Source organism: Carcharhinus amblyrhynchos, chromosome 14, assembly GCF_965287045.1.
Source record: "Carcharhinus amblyrhynchos chromosome 14, sCarAmb.v2.hapA, whole genome shotgun sequence".
NCBI classification, from domain to species: Eukaryota; Metazoa; Chordata; class Chondrichthyes; order Carcharhiniformes; family Carcharhinidae; genus Carcharhinus; species Carcharhinus amblyrhynchos.
The window spans coordinates 61,328,827-61,346,786 of NC_137337.1; the positions used below are offsets into that span (position 1 = coordinate 61,328,827).

The window sequence follows — 17,960 nt, forward strand, 5'->3', positions numbered from 1 at the left end:
CAGCACCCTCCCCTTCGGACAGCACTCATTCTTTTCCATTTTTATCCTAAAGTAGACAGACTTGTGGTCACTGTTAGCCACATGTTCACCTACTGCAACCTCAACCACCTGACCGGGCTCATTACCCAAAATTAAATCCAGTATAGCCCCCTCCCTAGTCGGGCTAGTTACGTACTGCTCCAAGGACCCTTCCAGCACACATTTTACAAATTCCTTCGCATCCGAACGCCCAACTCTAGGCACCTTCCAATCCACTCCAGGAAGGTTAAAGTCACCCACTACAACAACCCTATTCTTTCTGCACCTATCTAAAATGTCTTTACAAATGCCTTCTTCCACTGCCCTTGGGCTGTTGGGTGGCCTATAGTACACCCCTAGCATAGTAATCGCTCCCTTCCTATTCCTCAACTCCACCCACAGCGACTCAATCCCTAACTCCTCCATATTATCCTCCCTCTGCACTGCTGTGAGGTGCTCCTTAACTAACAACGCCACCCCACCACCTCTCTTCAACCTTCCTCTGTCACACCTAAAACACTTGTACCCAGGAATATTCAGCTGCCAGTCCTGCCCTTCCTTTAACCATGTCTCCGTCACTGCCACCACATCTAAATTCCTCATGAGCATCAAGGCCCTAAGCTCATCTGTTTTACCCGTTACACTCCTCGCATTAAAACAGACGCAATCCAAACCTCCAGGCCCAGTCGGATCCTCCTTCCCCCGGATAATTTTCCCTTCAACCAAACCTACCCTGTCACCCAACTCGCTCCCAATCCCAGTGCCTAATAAGCTATCAGTCTCATCCCCAACTCCCCCCCCATTAGTTTAAACCCTGCTGAAACACTCCAGCTAACCTCCCAGCTAAGATATTTGTCCCCCTCCCATTCAAATGTTCCCCATCCCTCCTGTACAGGTGCCCTTCTCTCACAAATACTTCCCAGTAATCGACAAAAGTAAAGCCTTCTACTTGCATCAATCCCTCAGCCACGCATTCAGCTGCACGATCTCATTATTCCTAGCCATGCTGTTACTAGGCAGCAGCCCAGAGAATGCCACCCTGGAGGTCCTGCTCTTCACCTTGGCCCCCAACTCCCTGAATTGCCTACGTACATCCCCCCCTGCTCTGCCTTCCTACGTCCTTCTCTCCTATGTGTATAACTACTTCAGCCTGGTTCCCTTCACCCTTCAAAATTCCCTCTATCCTCTCTGATACGTCCTGTACCCCTGCTCCAGGGAGGCAGACTACCATCCTGGAGTCACGCTTTTGCCCACAGAATCAATTCCTTTAACCCTCCCACCACTATCTCGTTGCCAGCCCCCTTCCTTCCCTCTGAGGCATTCTGGTCCTCCTGTCTTACCTTTTGTACCCCTGTTGATGCCTTTTGGGGGGGCACTGGGGTAGTCTTTGGACCAGGACTATTCTTCTTCCCCTTCCTAACAGTTACCCACCTGTCCCAGGCCCTGGGACCTCCACTTGTCCATGGTTCATAGCCATTATCTCCTTGTTCTCCCTGACCAGAAATGCATCCTCTAAACGCAGCTCTAATTGCCTGACCTGGGCCCTCAAACGCTGCAGCTCTAAACACTTGATGCAGATGTGGGCCTTCAGGAGACGCGTTGTCTCCAGGAACTCCCACATGTGGCACCTAACACAGCTGAAGGGTCTCCCCATAGACCCTGCCATGTACCTGACCACCCTTGGAATTACGTATACCGAAATGGAACACAGGAAAGATGGAACTAGTAACTCACCTTGTCTAAGCCTGCTCGTGCCTGAGCCCAGCGAGCCAATACGAATTACAAGGCATGAGATTCAGATCAGTTTAAGTGCTTTATGTTAGCAATTTGCATCCCAGAATGGTAGTTGTTTAAGGAATTGATCCTCAAATCTCCCTCTGTCTTTCACCTGAAGGTGATGGCATTGTTGTGGACCAGTTTCTTGGGTACCAACAGCTCTTTGGTATCTCAATCAAGTAGTCATCCTTTTTTGCTGTTAGATAGACCTGACCCATTGCCCAACAAACTCAGTTTTCCAGAAAGCTACCACTCAATACATTGATCAATATGTGGGTTTCAACATATCCAATTTGATGTTTTACTTGATGCTCCTGTAAGTTATTTTGGCAGTGCATTATGACAGAACAAACCATACCAGAGCTGCTGGGAATTGATAATGCATGGCTCAGTCACATTACAATATTATATTTGCATTGAGTGGCAATTCTGTGTAGGCGTATGGATTTTGTTCCCTATTGTAACCCAGCACTGGCATCAAATGCTCACAAGTCAAATATTAATTCTCTAAACCCAATTTTTCTTTGAACACAGTGAGTTACTTAATGGTGGTGTTCCCTTATGTTTCCAGTAAGTGACTTTTGGCATTTTCTTTCATAGGCCTTTATGGGTGGAGTTTCCTGCCGAGGTGAACACATTTGCAGTTGATGATGAGTACATGATAGGTACAGTATCTAACAACCTGAAAGGACACCTGTGACTTGCCTATTTATTGATTACAGCCCTATTCTGTGACCAGGTTAGATCATAAACAACGAGAAGGACAATGGTAGACTTTAGAGGTGGACATCCAGTGATACAAGCAAGCACATCAATGAAAGACAATATAGAATGGTGTGAAGTGATGGATTCTGGAAAAAAGAGAGAGATTAATATAAATTAAATGTCATGATTTAATCATGTGCACCAGAACAGAGAGATCTAGGGATTCACATACACAAATCTTTGACAGTGGCAGGACAAGTTAACAAAGCTGTTAAAATGCAAATAGGACTCGTGGCTTTATATTAGAGAGACATAGAATACAAAAGGAAATACAATAAACCATATAAAAATTAATTGTTTGGACTCAGCTTATTGTGTTCTGGGCAGCACATTATTGGAAGGGTGGAGAAGAGATTTATAAGAATGGTACTAGGGTCGGATGATTTCAGTTATACGGAGGGACAAGCTGTACTTGTTCTCCCTACAGTTGCGCTGGAATGTGAATTTTAGAAACACTCTGACACATAAGGGGGGGTTGAGGAATTTCTGAATAATTTATTCCAGAGCACAGTTATATCTCAGAAGAAAGCACAGGTATAGAAAGGGGAGAATGTGATTGTCAGCCAACTGGCAGTAAAGTAATATGGTTGTTTTAGTTTAAAGTCATTAATGTCACAAGTAGACATGCATTAACACCGCAATGAAGTTACTGTGAAAATCACGTATATGCCACACTCTGACGCCTGTTCTGGCACACTGAGAGATAATTTAGCATGGTCAATGCACCTAACCAACATGTCTTTTGGACTGAGGAAATTGGAGCACCCGGAGGAAACCTACACAGACAGTGGGAGAATGTGCAGACTCCGCACAGTGACCCAAGCCACTGTACTACCATTAGCACTGCTAGCACACAGCACAGGGACCTGGGTTTAATTCCCAGTTTGGGTCACTGTCTGTGTACAATATGCACATTCTCCCTGTGCCTGCATGGGTTTCCTCCAGGTGCTCTCTTCCTTCCACAAATCAAAAGACATGCTGGTTAGGTGCATTGGCCGAACTAAATTCTCTCTGTGTCTAGAACAAGAGTGCATAACCATAAAAGTTGACCTAGTTGGTTCAGGGTGATATCAGGAAGCATTTTTCCACACAAGAAGCTATCCTCAAATATGCTGTTGAGGCTGAAGGTCACTTGAAAATTTCAAAACTGAGATTAGTAAAGTTTTTTGGCAAAAGCATTAAGGATTAGGGAATCAAAACAGGTAGTTGTATTTAAGATACAGATTACTGAATGACTCAAGTGGCTACTCCTATTCCGATGGAAGGTTCAGGGAAGATTTAATGGTGATTCAAAATTACTAGGAAAGTAATTTTGCAGGAAAGTTGCTAACCGGGAACAAAGATTTATGACTATTTGCAAAAAATCCAAGGAGAAAGTAAAATAATTTTACCCAGTGAGTTATTACAACCTGGAATGATTTATTACTTTTTGTTGATTTATGATTGTCACATGTATTAGTATGCAATAAAAGTATTGTTTCTTGTGGGTTATACTGACAAAGCATACCGTTCGTAGGAAGGAAATGAGGGAGTGCAGAATGTAGTGTTAAAGTCATAGCTAGGCAGCGGAGAAAGATTAACTTAATGCAATTAGGACCATTCAGAAGTCTGATGGCAGCAGGGAAGAAGCTGTTCTTGAGTCGATTGGTACTTGACCTCAGATTTTTATATCTTTATCTTGATGGAAGAAGGTGGAAGAGAGTTATGTCCAGGGTCCTTAATTATGCTGGCTGTTCATTGCAGTGTTAATGTAAGCCTTATTTGTGACTAATAAATAAACTTTAACTTTGACTTTAATTGCCATTCCTCCTCCCTTGGGGTGGTAGCACGGTGCAACAGTGGTTAGCACTGCTGCCTCACAGCGCCAGGGACCTGAGTTCAATTTTGGCTTTGGGTGACTGTCTGTGTTGAGTTTACACATTATTCCCATGTCTCTGTGGGTTTCCTCCACATGCTCCAGCTTCCTCCCACTGTCTAAAGATCACAGACTCTTCATAGAATCCCTATTGTACAGAAAGAGGCCTTTTAGCCCATTGAGCCTGCACTGTTTCTACAAACGAGCACATTATTCAGGCCCTCCCCTCCACCCTATCCCAGTAACAATATGCATTTACTGTGACTAATCCACCTAATCTACATGCCTTTGGACACTAAAGAACAATTTAGCATGGCCAATCAACCTAACCTATACATCTTTAGACCGTGATAGGAAATCAGAGAGCTTGTTCTGTAGCAGAAAGAAAGGAGTTTTTGCAGTTCAGATTTGCAGTTTTAGATGAAAATTGTTTGAAGACAGAGGTTTCTATAAACTACTTTGAAACTCATTTATCTCTTCAGAAGACGCCAAAGCTGTCTGCACTTATTATAGCAAATATACTTGTGATTGTTAACTACTTTTGAAGTGATCTTTAAGCCTGTACGAGGAATGTTGCTTATTTGGAGCCGGAACAGTAAATCATAGAACCCTACAATGCAGAAAGAGGGCCTTTGGCCCATTGAGTCTGCACTGAACACAGTCCCACCCAGGCCCTACCCCATATCCCTACATATTTTACCCACTAATCCCTCTAACCTACACAACCCTGGACACAAAGGGGCAATTTCTTAGCATGGCCAATCAACCTAACCCGCACGTCTTTGGACTGTGGGAGGAAACCGGAGTACCTGGAGGAAACCCAAGCAGACACGAGGAGAATGTGCAAACTCCACACAGATAGTGACCTGAGCCGGGAATCGAACCCAGGACCCTGGAGCTGTGAAGCAGCAGTGCTAACCACTGTGCTACCGTGCCGCAGTAATAAGCTAGAAATTAAAATTGACTCATTTCATTTCTAAGTATTATTCAACTGCTGATATTTGAGCTGTTTCCTTTGTTTGAGTTATTTTAAACTGTGTTATAAATAAAGATTGCTTTGCTATAAAAATCCCTATTTTATCAGTGGAATCAATCCTGGAGTGAATTTGATTTCATTTGATTTATTATTGTCACATGTACTATCATACAGTAAAAAGTATTGTTTCTTGCGCCATACAAACAAAACATATCATTCATAGAGAAGGAAACAAGAGAGTTGCGAATGTAATGTTACAATCATAGCTTGGGTGTAGAGAAAGATCAACTTAATGCAAGATAAGTCCATTCAAACGTCTGACCAGCAGCAGGGAAGAAGCTGTTCTTGAGTTGGTTGGTATGTGACCTCAGACTTTGTATCTTTTTCCTGAAAGAAGAAGGTGGAAGAGAGAATGTGCGTGGGGTTCTTAATTATGCTGGTTGTTTAGCCGAGGCAACAGAAAGTGTAGACAGAGTCAATGGATGGGAGGCTAGTTTGTTTGATGAATTGGGCTACATTCACATCCTTTTGTCAATCCTTGCTGTCTTGAGCAGAGCAGGAGCCATATCAAGCTGTGATCCAACCAGAAAGAATGCTTTCTATGGTGTATCTGTTGAAGTTGGTGAGAGTTGTAGCAAACAGGCTAAATTTCCTTAGTCTCCTGAGAAAGTAGAGGCATTGCTGGGCTTTCTTAACTATAGCATTGACATGGGGGGACCAGGATAGGTTGTTGGTAATCTGGACACCTAAAATTTGAAGCTCTTGATCATTTCTTCTTCATCCCCATTGATGTAGACAGGGACATGCCCTCCACTATGCTTCCTGGAGTTGATGACTGTCTCCTTTGTTTTGTTAACATGGACTGTAGCAGCAAATTCAATAGTAAGTTTCAAAAGGAAATTGGTTATATACTTAAAAGAAAAAAATTTGCAAGGCTATGGTAAAGGAGCCTGTGTGTGTGCGCCAAATTGGAGAATACTTGGTGTTCAAGTTTGTGCTCCTTGAAACCTATCTTTTATTTCTTTACTTTCCCATTATTATCTCCTTTTGCCATGCACCGTCATCTCTTTTGTCATTCAATCTCTCCTGCTTTCACCTTTTCAATTGCAGATGTGAGGAGAATTGGATAGGCTAGGGTTATTTGCCTTAGAATGGAGAAGGCTGCCTAACTGAAAAAAATGTAGGGTCCAGATAGGATAGAGAGGTCAATTACGAGTGGCATAGATTTAAGGTGAATGACGGATGGATTAGAGGGACCATGAGGAAAAACATTTTCACCTAGAGGGAGATGGTTATCTAGAACTCACTACCACATTTGCTGGTCAAGCCAGAAGCATTCAACTCATTTAAAAGCAACTGAATCTGCAGTTGAAGTGACCTACAAAGCTGTGGGCAGATGTTGGAAGGTGGGATTAATTGAGTGGCTAGTTCATTTTTTTCTCTCCTTTTTGGCCAGCACAGAAATGATTTGCTGAATGACCTCTCTGTGCCATAACCTTTCTGTGGTTTAGTCGTTGAATATGGCAATGAAAATGCCACAGGTTCAGAAGCTAGAATTGGAACACGTTGTTGGGACAGAGTAGAGAAATCTTCACTTTGCACCTCGCTTTAGCTGATCCAGGAATGTCTTAGATTGCATCCAAAAGTCGAATAATTTTGTATAGTCAGTACTATCACCGGATACTTACAGTAAAAAATTAATTAAGAAATGCAGTAGTTGTCCCCTCCACCTTGAAACTTTAGTTCAAAGCTACTGAAGAAAGAATTAATGAGGATTTTGATGGAGATAAGATTTTGTTTGTGAATGTTAACTTTTCTGTCTGAAATGTTTGCCAATTTAAGTCCAGAGAAAGGTCTCTTCACTCTAATGAGGAAACAAGAATCAGCCGTTGCAGGTCTTTGGCTTGAGACTCAGGTCTGGGCAGCAGAATTAGGAAACATAGCCTAGTCCTCCTGAAATGGCACTACCAGCTGTAAGGGAGGAGGAGTCTCCTCCCTCTGATTGGGATGACTGAGCCTCTTAAAAACAAGAAAACGAAGCAAACAACTAGCTGATCAATGGTAAATTCATTAACTAAATGTGGATTGCTGTATTGTTCTTGCAATCCTTAGGAGAAGCCTTGCTGGTACATCCAGTGATTGAAGCTGGGGTTACAGAAGTGAATGTGTTACTTCCTGGGACAGGAGAGGTGAGTTGAAGACTATCTGATGTGTCCAAAGTAGCCATAGCTTTTAAGTGTGTTGGATAATTGTGCCCATCATAGTGTTATTAGCAAAAATTTAGATTCCTAGAAAAACCATCCTCATGCTGGGTAACCTTTGATCCGGAAAGGGACTACTGCAGGCCATCAGATAAAATGTAAATTTGTAAAACCAAACCTTTTCTGTGGAGTTTGAAGCATGAGGAGCGATCCTCCTGGATCCATATTAAAATCACAGGTCACAGTTGTCCATCACTTGCCTCATTTCTCATTTACCCCTTCATCTCCAGTCCCAATTCACTCTCTATTCATGGCTCTCTCCTCCCTTTCTAATTCCCGCGACCCAACATTACCAAAACCACCCACCCCCCCCCCCCCCCCCCCCCCCACACTACTGGCCTCTTCTGAGGACAGGACCTGAAATTTCAAGGTTCTTCATCCTCAAGGTTTTTGGGGATGGCCAGCACCTTCCTGAAACTTTTCAAATTCAATTAACTGAAGTCCAAGGTCAAATATCTGCTGTAATTCAGGACTAATCATTCCTGATTTTCTAGACCATAAGTTTTGTTTTAAACAGGACTTAAAAGGCATACTATTTTTGGAAGGGAGTTTAATATCAGTGGGATGAGTAATATTTTGTAGTCACCTTCAAGCCCTTTTAATAGTTGTTCCATTACACCTTCCGTCACAACCTCTAGCTCATCCACCTTATTTTCAGGCATCTTTGCAAGCTGTTCTGCCAGATCCTGTTCATTATACACTTTTTCTCCTCCCTCTATTACACCAAGGGACATTTTCTTGTTTTAAAACTGTTCTTGTTCATTACAACAAAATTATTTTTGTAACATCCTCTGTTTCATTTTCTTTTTCCTGAAGCTGTGGTACCATCTCGGAACATTACAGCGGTTTGGTGGTGAACAGACTCTGCATGTTTCTGTAACCCTTGATAGCGTAAGTGTCCAGTTTCTTTCAGCTGTAATCTAGTGGCGCATTGTCAGGAATTGAGAGAAGATAAACCTGGCATAGTTTTCATTGCCAATAATGGCAGTTAAATTCTGTTAAAATGTGGGATGGGGTGCAGCACTGGTTTGAATACTGTCCTTTCACCTACATTCTTTGAGTTCATATCCAACCCAAAATATTGGGAAGAGCATCTCCTCTGCCGGTTGATTGCAAATATCATACTCAGATTGAGTTATGAGTTTGTACAGTCATGCAACATCAATCCAGCTTTGAAATGAGTGTGGAAACACAGTTTAAATTGGCCTTCATGTGCCCCATACCAATCATGTCGGTCAGAAATGCCACAATGGGAATTGGAATTTTCCAGCTGAATAGGCATTAGGGGACTTTGTTAGAATCTAAATCTGAACCTGATTGTGCTTAGCCTGGCAGCAGCTGCTGAGAACAAGTCTCAGTAATGAAGAAAATTGTGCATTCCCTCAGACAAACTTCCCAGTCTATGTTGCTTTGCCAGAAATCAATAGAAGTACAAGTTGAATGTCATGAGATGGCTTATGTTGGAACCTATGTTGTTGTGCAGCACCAGGGTGGTGGAGTTGAGTTTAGACAGGCCACTGTCTCAACAGTGGAAGTGTCACTGCCGGGTTTATGGTAGGGGCTGGGCTTCAAGACTCAGTGAAGATGCCATGGGCAGGACCCCGAATGCAGAGAAAGAGAAAGAGTAATGAACAAGCAGGGCCAGACACTGCCTGGTCCTTAGTGCTGTTGCAGGCTGCAGTCTCACAAGAGGGAGAGATTGGCTCCCTATTTGGAACAGTTTCAAGGATTTTTCTTTTTGTTTTTTAATCACTTTGAAAATATTCTGTTGCTTTGAATCTTGCACTGTCCATTGTAAATTGAACACCTGCATGGATGGAAACATTTACTCACGTTAAAGAAATTTTCTTCATTTGACTGCTGTGTCTAGCATCGTGCCACTGAGTTCAAGAGATGATAAGATAGCTTGGAAAGGAGAGGGAAGAAGTAACAAACAGGTACAAAGCCTTGCACAGAGAGCATCAGCAATGTGCAATTAGTAATAAAAAGAAATGACCCTGAAATTCTGCAGTGATGTTTCCAGTTTCCAATGGGAGAGTTGCAGGATGCTTAGTGAAATGGTGTAAATAGCCAGTTTCAGTCATTTGTTTGTGTGTTCTATTGATCTCTTGCTGGAGTTACAAATGGCAAGTGATGGAAACTATTGGGCCCTATTTTACCATTTTGATTCTAAGTACTGGGTGAACTTGAAACTGGAAGTGTTTCAAATCCGACTTTTGCACCCGTTCTCAGGTGGCCCGCTCTGCCTGCAAAAACATCAGTGATTCGGAATTACATTGTGTAAGCCTTTGAGCGGGGCTTAATGCGCCCGAATCCTGCAGCTCCAGTTGGAGCCTACAACTGCACGTGCGCAGAAAAAGATGATAGAATGCCACTCTCCTACCACATCACACCCAGGCTGGATAATGCCTCTACCTGGCACCCACATACATTGTCCCACCACCCCCCCCCAAACAATACTAACCCCCTTATCCCCTCTTCCCCCCACTGATCCCAGGCAGAGTGGCAGCAGATCCTCTTTCCCCCTCACTGATCTCAGGCAGAGTGACAGTAGATCCTCCTTCCCCCTCACTGATCTCAGGCAGAATGGCTGAGGACCCCCCTCCCCCGACCGATCTCAAGCAGAGACACTTGGCACTTACTCCCTCACTAACTGCAATGACTGAATTGGAATTTTGTGGAGCATGTCTGTTTCGTGCCAATTCTGGATGTGTGAATGCGGTGGTAAAGGGGAATGCGCCAATAAGGTTGGGCATGCAGCCCATTAAGTTGCATGCATTTAAATAGCTGTCGTGTCCATTTTGGGCACGGTCCTGATCGCGGCTATTCTCGGGCCTTGGTAAAGAGGAAACGGTGCAAAGTGGGTGCAGATTGCGCTTTTTGCCTCATGTCCAAAAATGGGCACAAGGTAATGGTAAAATTGGGCCCACTGTCTCCAACCCTCACTTCCAACACCATCAAAGTTGATCACATCACAATGTGCTGATCAAATAAGGATTTACCTTCGAATCTGAGGTTAACTGGAGCAATGGAGTTCCCTTGCAGTAAGAGAGTTTTTTTGCCTGGGATGCCCAGGGAATTTCCTGCCTCTTTGTAATACCAAAGATACTCCTTCACCTGAGAAAGGAGCAGCACTCTGAAAGCTTGTGATTCCAAATAAACATGTTGAACTTTAACCTGGTGTTGTGAGACTTCTTATTGAAAACAAAGAGGAGACATTGAGTTAAACTAATCAACAATCAGTTTGTCATTATCTGGGGATTCTGTGAAAAATAACCTCACTTCAGCATACATTGGCAGACATCCTGAGAACCCCATTAGTTCATTCATTAATCTCAGTTTGGGAATTGTGCATATTTGACATACTGTTGTTGTTATCACTGTGTGTCAGTGATGGATGAAGTGAATGTTGGACATGATGGATGAGGTGTTAATGAAGCAGGTTGCTTTGTCCAGGATGGTGTCAATCTTCTTGAGTGCTGTTGGAGTGGCGCTCATTCAAGCAAGTGGAGAGTATTCCATCACACTCCTGACTTCTGCTTTATAATGGTGGACAGACTTTGGGGAGTCAGAAGGTGAGTTATTTGCTACATAATTCCCAGCCTCTGACCTGGTCTTGCAGTTACAGTATTTATATGATTGGTTCGGTTCAGTTTCTAGTCAGTGGGAACCCCCAAGATGTTGACGTTGGGGAGTTCAGCGATGATAATGGCATTGATTGTCAAGGGGCGATGGTTAGATTCTGTATTGGTGGAGGTGGTCTTTGTCTGGCATTTATGTGGTGTGAACGTTAATTGACACTTACCGGCTAAAGTCTGAACATCTTACTGAATATGGACACAGATGACTTCAGTATCCGAGGAGTCATGAATGGTACTGACTATTGTGTAATCATCAGCAAACTTTGGAGTACCAAATGGCGACAATGGCATTGAGTAAATATTGTATCCTGATAGAAATCATGATTGGACAGCTCTGCATACTTCGGGTGTAAGTCAATAACCTAACACATTCACCAAGATAGCATGCAACTCAATTCATGTGGGTACCTGCATTGGATGTTACTTTGATCCCCAAACAGCACCCACAGAACCCAAAGATTGAACTCCTTATGGTAGTGCAATCAAATCTTTGGAACTTGAATCTTGCTATTGACCTTTATCACTTTCTGCTCCCACTGCTCATGTGCTCAAAGAGCCTCCTGGACCCTTGTTGGTCAATTACACTTCCTTCTCTGCACCTTTCAGTATTATCTCATGTGCAGCAGCTTAAAATCTTAGACCTTGTGATCTTATATATTATGTCATTTTTTTATCCTGGCAAAACTGATGTGCTTTCTGCATGATTAGCAGCACCTGCTGAAACCATAGTGCTCTTCCTCTTTCATTAGTGCAGGATATCTTCAAGTGGGGCGAGGAAATTATGATTTTGGGACCCTTGCAGATGCATGCAGCCAATAAACATGCAGTTAGCACTGATACAAGCTGAAGTCATTTTAATGAGCAGACATTACAAAGTTGGCCTGCTACCTAAATTTCATGATGTGGAGTAAATGTGAAATGTAAATTTTAGTCAATGGATGTGGGTTAATTGTGCATCACTCTCTAATTTAGCCCCAATATATGCATCTATGGCACTAGCTTCGTCAATTCTCTCTGTTACTTTGTCAAATAACTTATTTCTGGCTGGTCAAACATGATTTGGCTTTAATCCATGTTTCTCTAAGTGAGAATTAATTTGTCCTTCATGAAGGTCTCCAGTAGTTTTCCCACCATTGCATTGGACTGATCTTTGTTTCCAGTCCACCTATGCCAGATCCTTTCTCCGATCTCTGAAGTTTTCCTTCACTTTTGCTTTTGCTTGTCCCTCTCACAACTGCTACAAACCCAAATATATTATCGTTGCTATGCCTAGTTGTTTCCCTACTGCAACACATTCTAGTTGCCTTACTTCATTCTCTCAACTAGATCACACAAAGCTTCATTCCTCTTTGAGCTACAAACATACTCATTAAGAAAATTATCCTGTACATATTTTAGGAACTCCCCCCCCCCCCCCCGTCTATATCAGGGTAATTGAAACCCCCTATTATTGTTTTTACATTTACCTGTAATGTGCCTACAGATTTGGTCCACTATCTTTTTCTGAGTATTTATGGGTCTGTAATAAACACACAATAGTGTTTATTGTTTCTTAACTGTTTCTTAACTCTAACTAAATAGATGCAACCTTTGTTTGAACCTTCTAATTTGCCATTTGTATAATGAGGCTTCATGGAGGAGGAAAAGGAGATTTTGTCTGTCATAGTGAGCTATAAGAACAAGACTTTGTGGTTTTGCATTATTTCTGATATAACCAGTGTTGTTGTAGATACCCGTTTATCAACGTGGTGGTACCATCATACCCAGGAAGACACAGGTGTTGAGATCCACAAAGGCTATGGAGACAGTTTCATACACCCTATATATTGCAATGAATTTTGAGGTAACAGATATTTCTGCTCTGTAAATTATACTTCTATGATGTTTTTGTTAACAAGTTAAGCGAGGTGACTGAAATAAATTTGGGTAGTCGCAGTTCTGCTGCTGGGTGTGTGTGCACTTCGGGAGGATGGAAGGATAGCTTTTGTGGGAAATAGAAATACTGAGATAGAGACAACGTCTCTGATCTGATTTAGGAATGCTTGATTGACAATGGAAGCAAAGCCATAAAAATGGTAATCCTTAATGCTCTCTTTAATGACAGAAAATTCACTGGCAAATTAAAATCTGCTGTTAGTGTTTGTTATATCTGTCTTGCAAATTTCTGCAGATTGTTCTTCTGAATAGCTGCTGCAACTTTGATTAAAAATCCCTCAAAATGCTACATAAATAAGGTAGTCACCAAAATTAATGTTCAATTTGGAGAAAAGCTGGTGATGTGCTGCAATTTTATAACTCAATCCAATCATCATGCGTCCATTTATATATTGCTTGATAGATTCAGTTGTGATAGACCTTTTTCCTGGAAAGCCCAGCAATTACTGCCAAAGTAATTCTACTCTGTAATGCTCTCTAAAGGAACATCTGAAATTGAGCCACCTTGTGCTCTGAGCTACAGTTATCATATTAATCCATTTCTTCTCTAGCTTTGGTGGCTCTTTACCATATTCAGAAAGGCAAGTAGCTGGTAGAGGAAACTTCTGATTTGGGTGGAGAATGTCTGTGATATCAGCACTGTACATTATATGGTAACTAGAAGGTCTGAACAATACTAAGTTTTAGGCCAAATTAATATTCCAACCAGCAAGCTGAGGGGGATCTAAATGCATGCTCTGGTGCAGCTCGCCAGTTTCTTAAGGCAGAAAATGAGCCAGCTGTGACCCCACCCCACTCATGCAATTGAACAAAGCTTAGGAATTTACAAGTTGAAAACCATGGCAAGATAAACAGCGTAGCTACTTCAAGCAGAGTCTACCAGTCATTGATCATCAGTTCTGCACCGTTCAGGCTGATCTGTTCCATATTTCTGTTCTAGAACTCAGCCAGAGGGAAGCTGTTTCTTGATGATGGTCATTCATTCAACTATCAGAGCAAGAACCAATTTTTGCTCAGAAGATTCACCTTCAAGGATAATACATTTTCAGCAGTGTGAGTATTATCAACAAGTCAGCTTTTACTCTCATTCAAATAATTTTATGCCAAGCTCTTAAATATTTGGAGTGGCTTTTATAGTGATAATCTTTTAGTGTTTGGTTGTCATAGGGAGCATATCTACAGCAATAGCATCACAAGGTTTATTTTATGAAGGATATAGCCAAGAGAACTGTTTTCAATAGAAGAGTTTACCATGATGGTGATTTTTGAGTCAGTGCAATTACTGATGAAGAGACCAAGCATAAGAATGCTTTCTAGTGATGGCCTTTTCTAGGAATCTTACTAAGAAGGAATCAAGCCACAACAGAAGTTCAACAGCAACAATTTGTCTCAGAAAATATCTCAAGATACTTCTTTGAGAAGAAAAGCTGCAGGCATTGAACTTTTGTGGAAGACTTGAGGGAGCCAAAAGCATGATTGAAGAGATTGGTTTTAAGAATTCATTTTAAAGCTGGAGCTGAAGGTAGAAAGCTAAAGGGTTCAGGAAGAAGGGAAGTTGAGAAGAGAATCAAAATGGCTGGAATCTCTGTAACCAAAGGCACAGGCGATTAAGCACAAGGCTAAGCATGGAAGGGATACCCAGTGGATGACTTTTAGATGCTTTGAGGTTGAAGATCAGAAGCTGACAAAGAGAACTCTAAACAGGAGGTGATGAAAGCACAAAGTTTATGTTGATGGCAGTGGAAGATTGTGACAGAGCTGGGCAATATCTTAAAGGTGAAAGCAAGTATCCTGGGTGATGATTGGATGTAGGTTTGGAATTCAACTCTGGGTAAATTGCAGCGTTTTTAATCTGTCCCAGAAATAATAGGGATTTTAACTTCTGAGCAGGGAAGGGCCACATGAAGAGCTGACTTATCTGGGAGCAGCAGAAACAGGCCCATCAAATGTTAACAACTGAGCATCATTAGCCACTGCCAACCAGAATTGGAAATGATGGAAATCCAGCTGATACAGTTTGCCCGAACGTTGCATCCTTTCCAGAATTGCTATGTATTTCCAGAGTATCAGTGCTACAAACCTGGGAGAACTTCACCCTTTAGATTTCTCATTTGCAGGTTTGTGTCAACCAGGCCTGCCACTGCAAAGAGTGGCCCCATGTGAGGGTGACTGCAAATAGGACTCTGGTGCAGAAAGGAAGAAGGGTAGTGGAACAGAGAAAGGTATGGGATTGGATTTGAAGGCTGATAACAGGGATTGGGGGCAGGAGATTGATGCTTGAGTGGCAGTAGTATAGTGGATGACCAGAAATTGTGGGTAGGTCAGTGGATTGGGGCTTGGGAATGGGCAGACAGTGATAGCAGATGTTCTTTGGAGACAGACAATGGATTTAGGAACAGGGAATGGTGATTCACAGAGGAGAGAGGGTGAAATGGGGAATTGGGATTTGGTGGAATTGGGTCTTGTATCGGAGCAGAAGTGGACACTAGGGACTGGGGGAACCAGGACTCATGTATTTTGGTGAGGGAACCAGGGAATTCTGAAGATCCCTGCTCCACCCGGCATGACAAAGGAAAGTTTTTAACCTGGAAGAACCTTTATGATTTTGAGACCTAATTGTAGCTACTGAGATGGCCACTGCAGTCGCATTGCTCTCTTTGGGTTAAGATTTTGTTGGGATCCTGTTGAGGTATAATTGTACCCAATTTGCATACTCATAGGAGGTGCCTCATAAACTTGATAAAGCATGCATTTTAAAATTAGATCAGAGTTGGTATTTTCATCTGCTCCATTATAATTTTCCCTCCTTCCCCAGGCTGGGAAACCAGGAGAGTTTAAAACTCTCCCAATCACTTCAGTGTGCTGAATATTAAAGAACATTTGGTCTAATCCATGATTATTTGGGCCAAGCAAATGGCTGAGGGATATGTTGGAAAATTTGTATTGGGAACTGAAGGATGGGCATGGTCCAAGAAGGGAGAGAAGAATATATCAGATAACTAAATGCGTCCAGTAAACTTAATGTTATTTCTGGGAAAACTTGGGCCTAGATTTTCACTCCCAAGTCCGGTGGTGGGAGTTAGCCAATTTCTTGACTTGCTGTGCCTACTTCTAGAAAAACTACCTCAAATGGCAAGATCTTGGTTGCACTTTATGCCACACCATGCCCCATCACCCTGTGGCCCTTTATAACCCCTGTTGCAACTTTGAGCCAACTCATGTCAACCCACCCACCATCTTTTGCCCTTATACAGTCCATATTTAAATAAACTAAAGTTTTAAATCTGAATATAGAGTTCACTGTATAAGCTTCTGTTCGTGGAAGCCAATGAAATTCCCTCAAGGACTTAATCATCCATTATTCTGGTACCTGAGAAAAACCAAGCAATGTACTTTAATGACTATCGGTCGGTGGCTTTGACATCTAACATTATGAAGTGCTTCGAAAGGCTAGTCATGGCACAAATCAATTCTAGCCTTCCAGACTACCTGGATTGTCTACCGTTTACCTATTGCCGCGACAGGTCTACAGCAGTCAACATCTCCCTGACCCTGCATTCAACCCTGGACCGCATAGATAACAAGGCCACCTATGTCAGACTCCTTATTATTGACTACAACTCAGCCTTCAACGCCATTATTCCCACAAAACTTATTTCCAAACTCCATGGCCTGGGCCTTGGCACCTCCCTCTGTGATTGGATCCTGAACTTCCTCACTCACAGACCACAGTCAGTAAGGAAAGGCACCAACACCTCCTCCATGACCGGTGCCCCACAAGGCTGTGTTCTCAGCCCCCTACTATAGTCCTTGTACACCTATAACTATGCGGCCAAATTCCCTTCCAATTTGATTTTCAAGTTTGCTGGCAACACCACCATAGTGGATCGGACCTCAAACAATGACGAGGCAGAGTACAGGAGTGAGATTGAGAATCTGGTGAACTGGTGCGACAACAATAATCTCACCCTCAATGTCAACAAAACGAATGAGATTGTCATCGACTTCAGGAGAACATGCCCCTGTCCACATCAATGGGGATGAAGTAGAAAGGTTAAGTTTTTAGGTGTCCAGATCACCAACAACCTGTCCTGGCCCCCCCATGCCAACACTATAGTTAAGAAAGCCCATCAATGCCTTTGCTTTCTCAGAAGACTAAGGAAATTTGGCATGTCAGTTTTGACTTTCTACACCTTTTACAGAAGCACCACAAAAAGCATTCTTTCCGATTGTATCACAGGTTGGTATGGCTCCCGCTCTGCCCAAGATGGCAAGGAACTACAAAAGGTTGTGAATGCAGCCTAATCCATTATGCAAACCAGCCTCCCATCCATTGACTCTGTCTATACTTCCTGCTGCCTCAGCAAAGAAGCCAGCATAATTAAGAACCCCACGCACTCCGCACATTCTCTCTTTCACTTTCTTCCGTCAGGAAAAAGATACAAAAGTCTGAGGTCACATACCAACCGACTCAAGAACAGATTCTTCCCTGCTGCTGTCAGACTTTTGAATGGACTTATCTTACATTAAGTTGACCTTTCGCTACACCCTAGCTATAACTGTAACACTACATTCTTCACTCTCTCATTTCCTTCTCTTTGAACAGTATGTTTTGTTTTTGTATAGTGCACAAGAAACAATATTTTCATTGTATGTTAATGCATGTGACAATAATAAATCAAATCAAGTTAATCTCTTTTAAGCAAACTGTTTAATCTAAAATTAATCATTTA

General features: G+C 42.4%; 1 protein-coding gene across 1 annotated transcript in view; it reads left to right on the forward strand.

The window, feature by feature from the left end:
• Positions 1-17,960, forward strand: part of LOC145352727 (neutral alpha-glucosidase C-like) — a 103,595-nt gene that overhangs the window by 80,619 nt on the left and 5,016 nt on the right. The window contains exons 18-22 of the mRNA XM_080202982.1: positions 2,395-2,459; positions 7,503-7,579; positions 8,468-8,542; positions 13,022-13,135; positions 14,168-14,280. Of these exons, the coding sequence (XP_080059108.1) occupies positions 2,395-2,459; positions 7,503-7,579; positions 8,468-8,542; positions 13,022-13,135; positions 14,168-14,280 (444 nt within the window). The remainder of the gene's footprint in view (positions 1-2,394; positions 2,460-7,502; positions 7,580-8,467; positions 8,543-13,021; positions 13,136-14,167; positions 14,281-17,960) is intronic.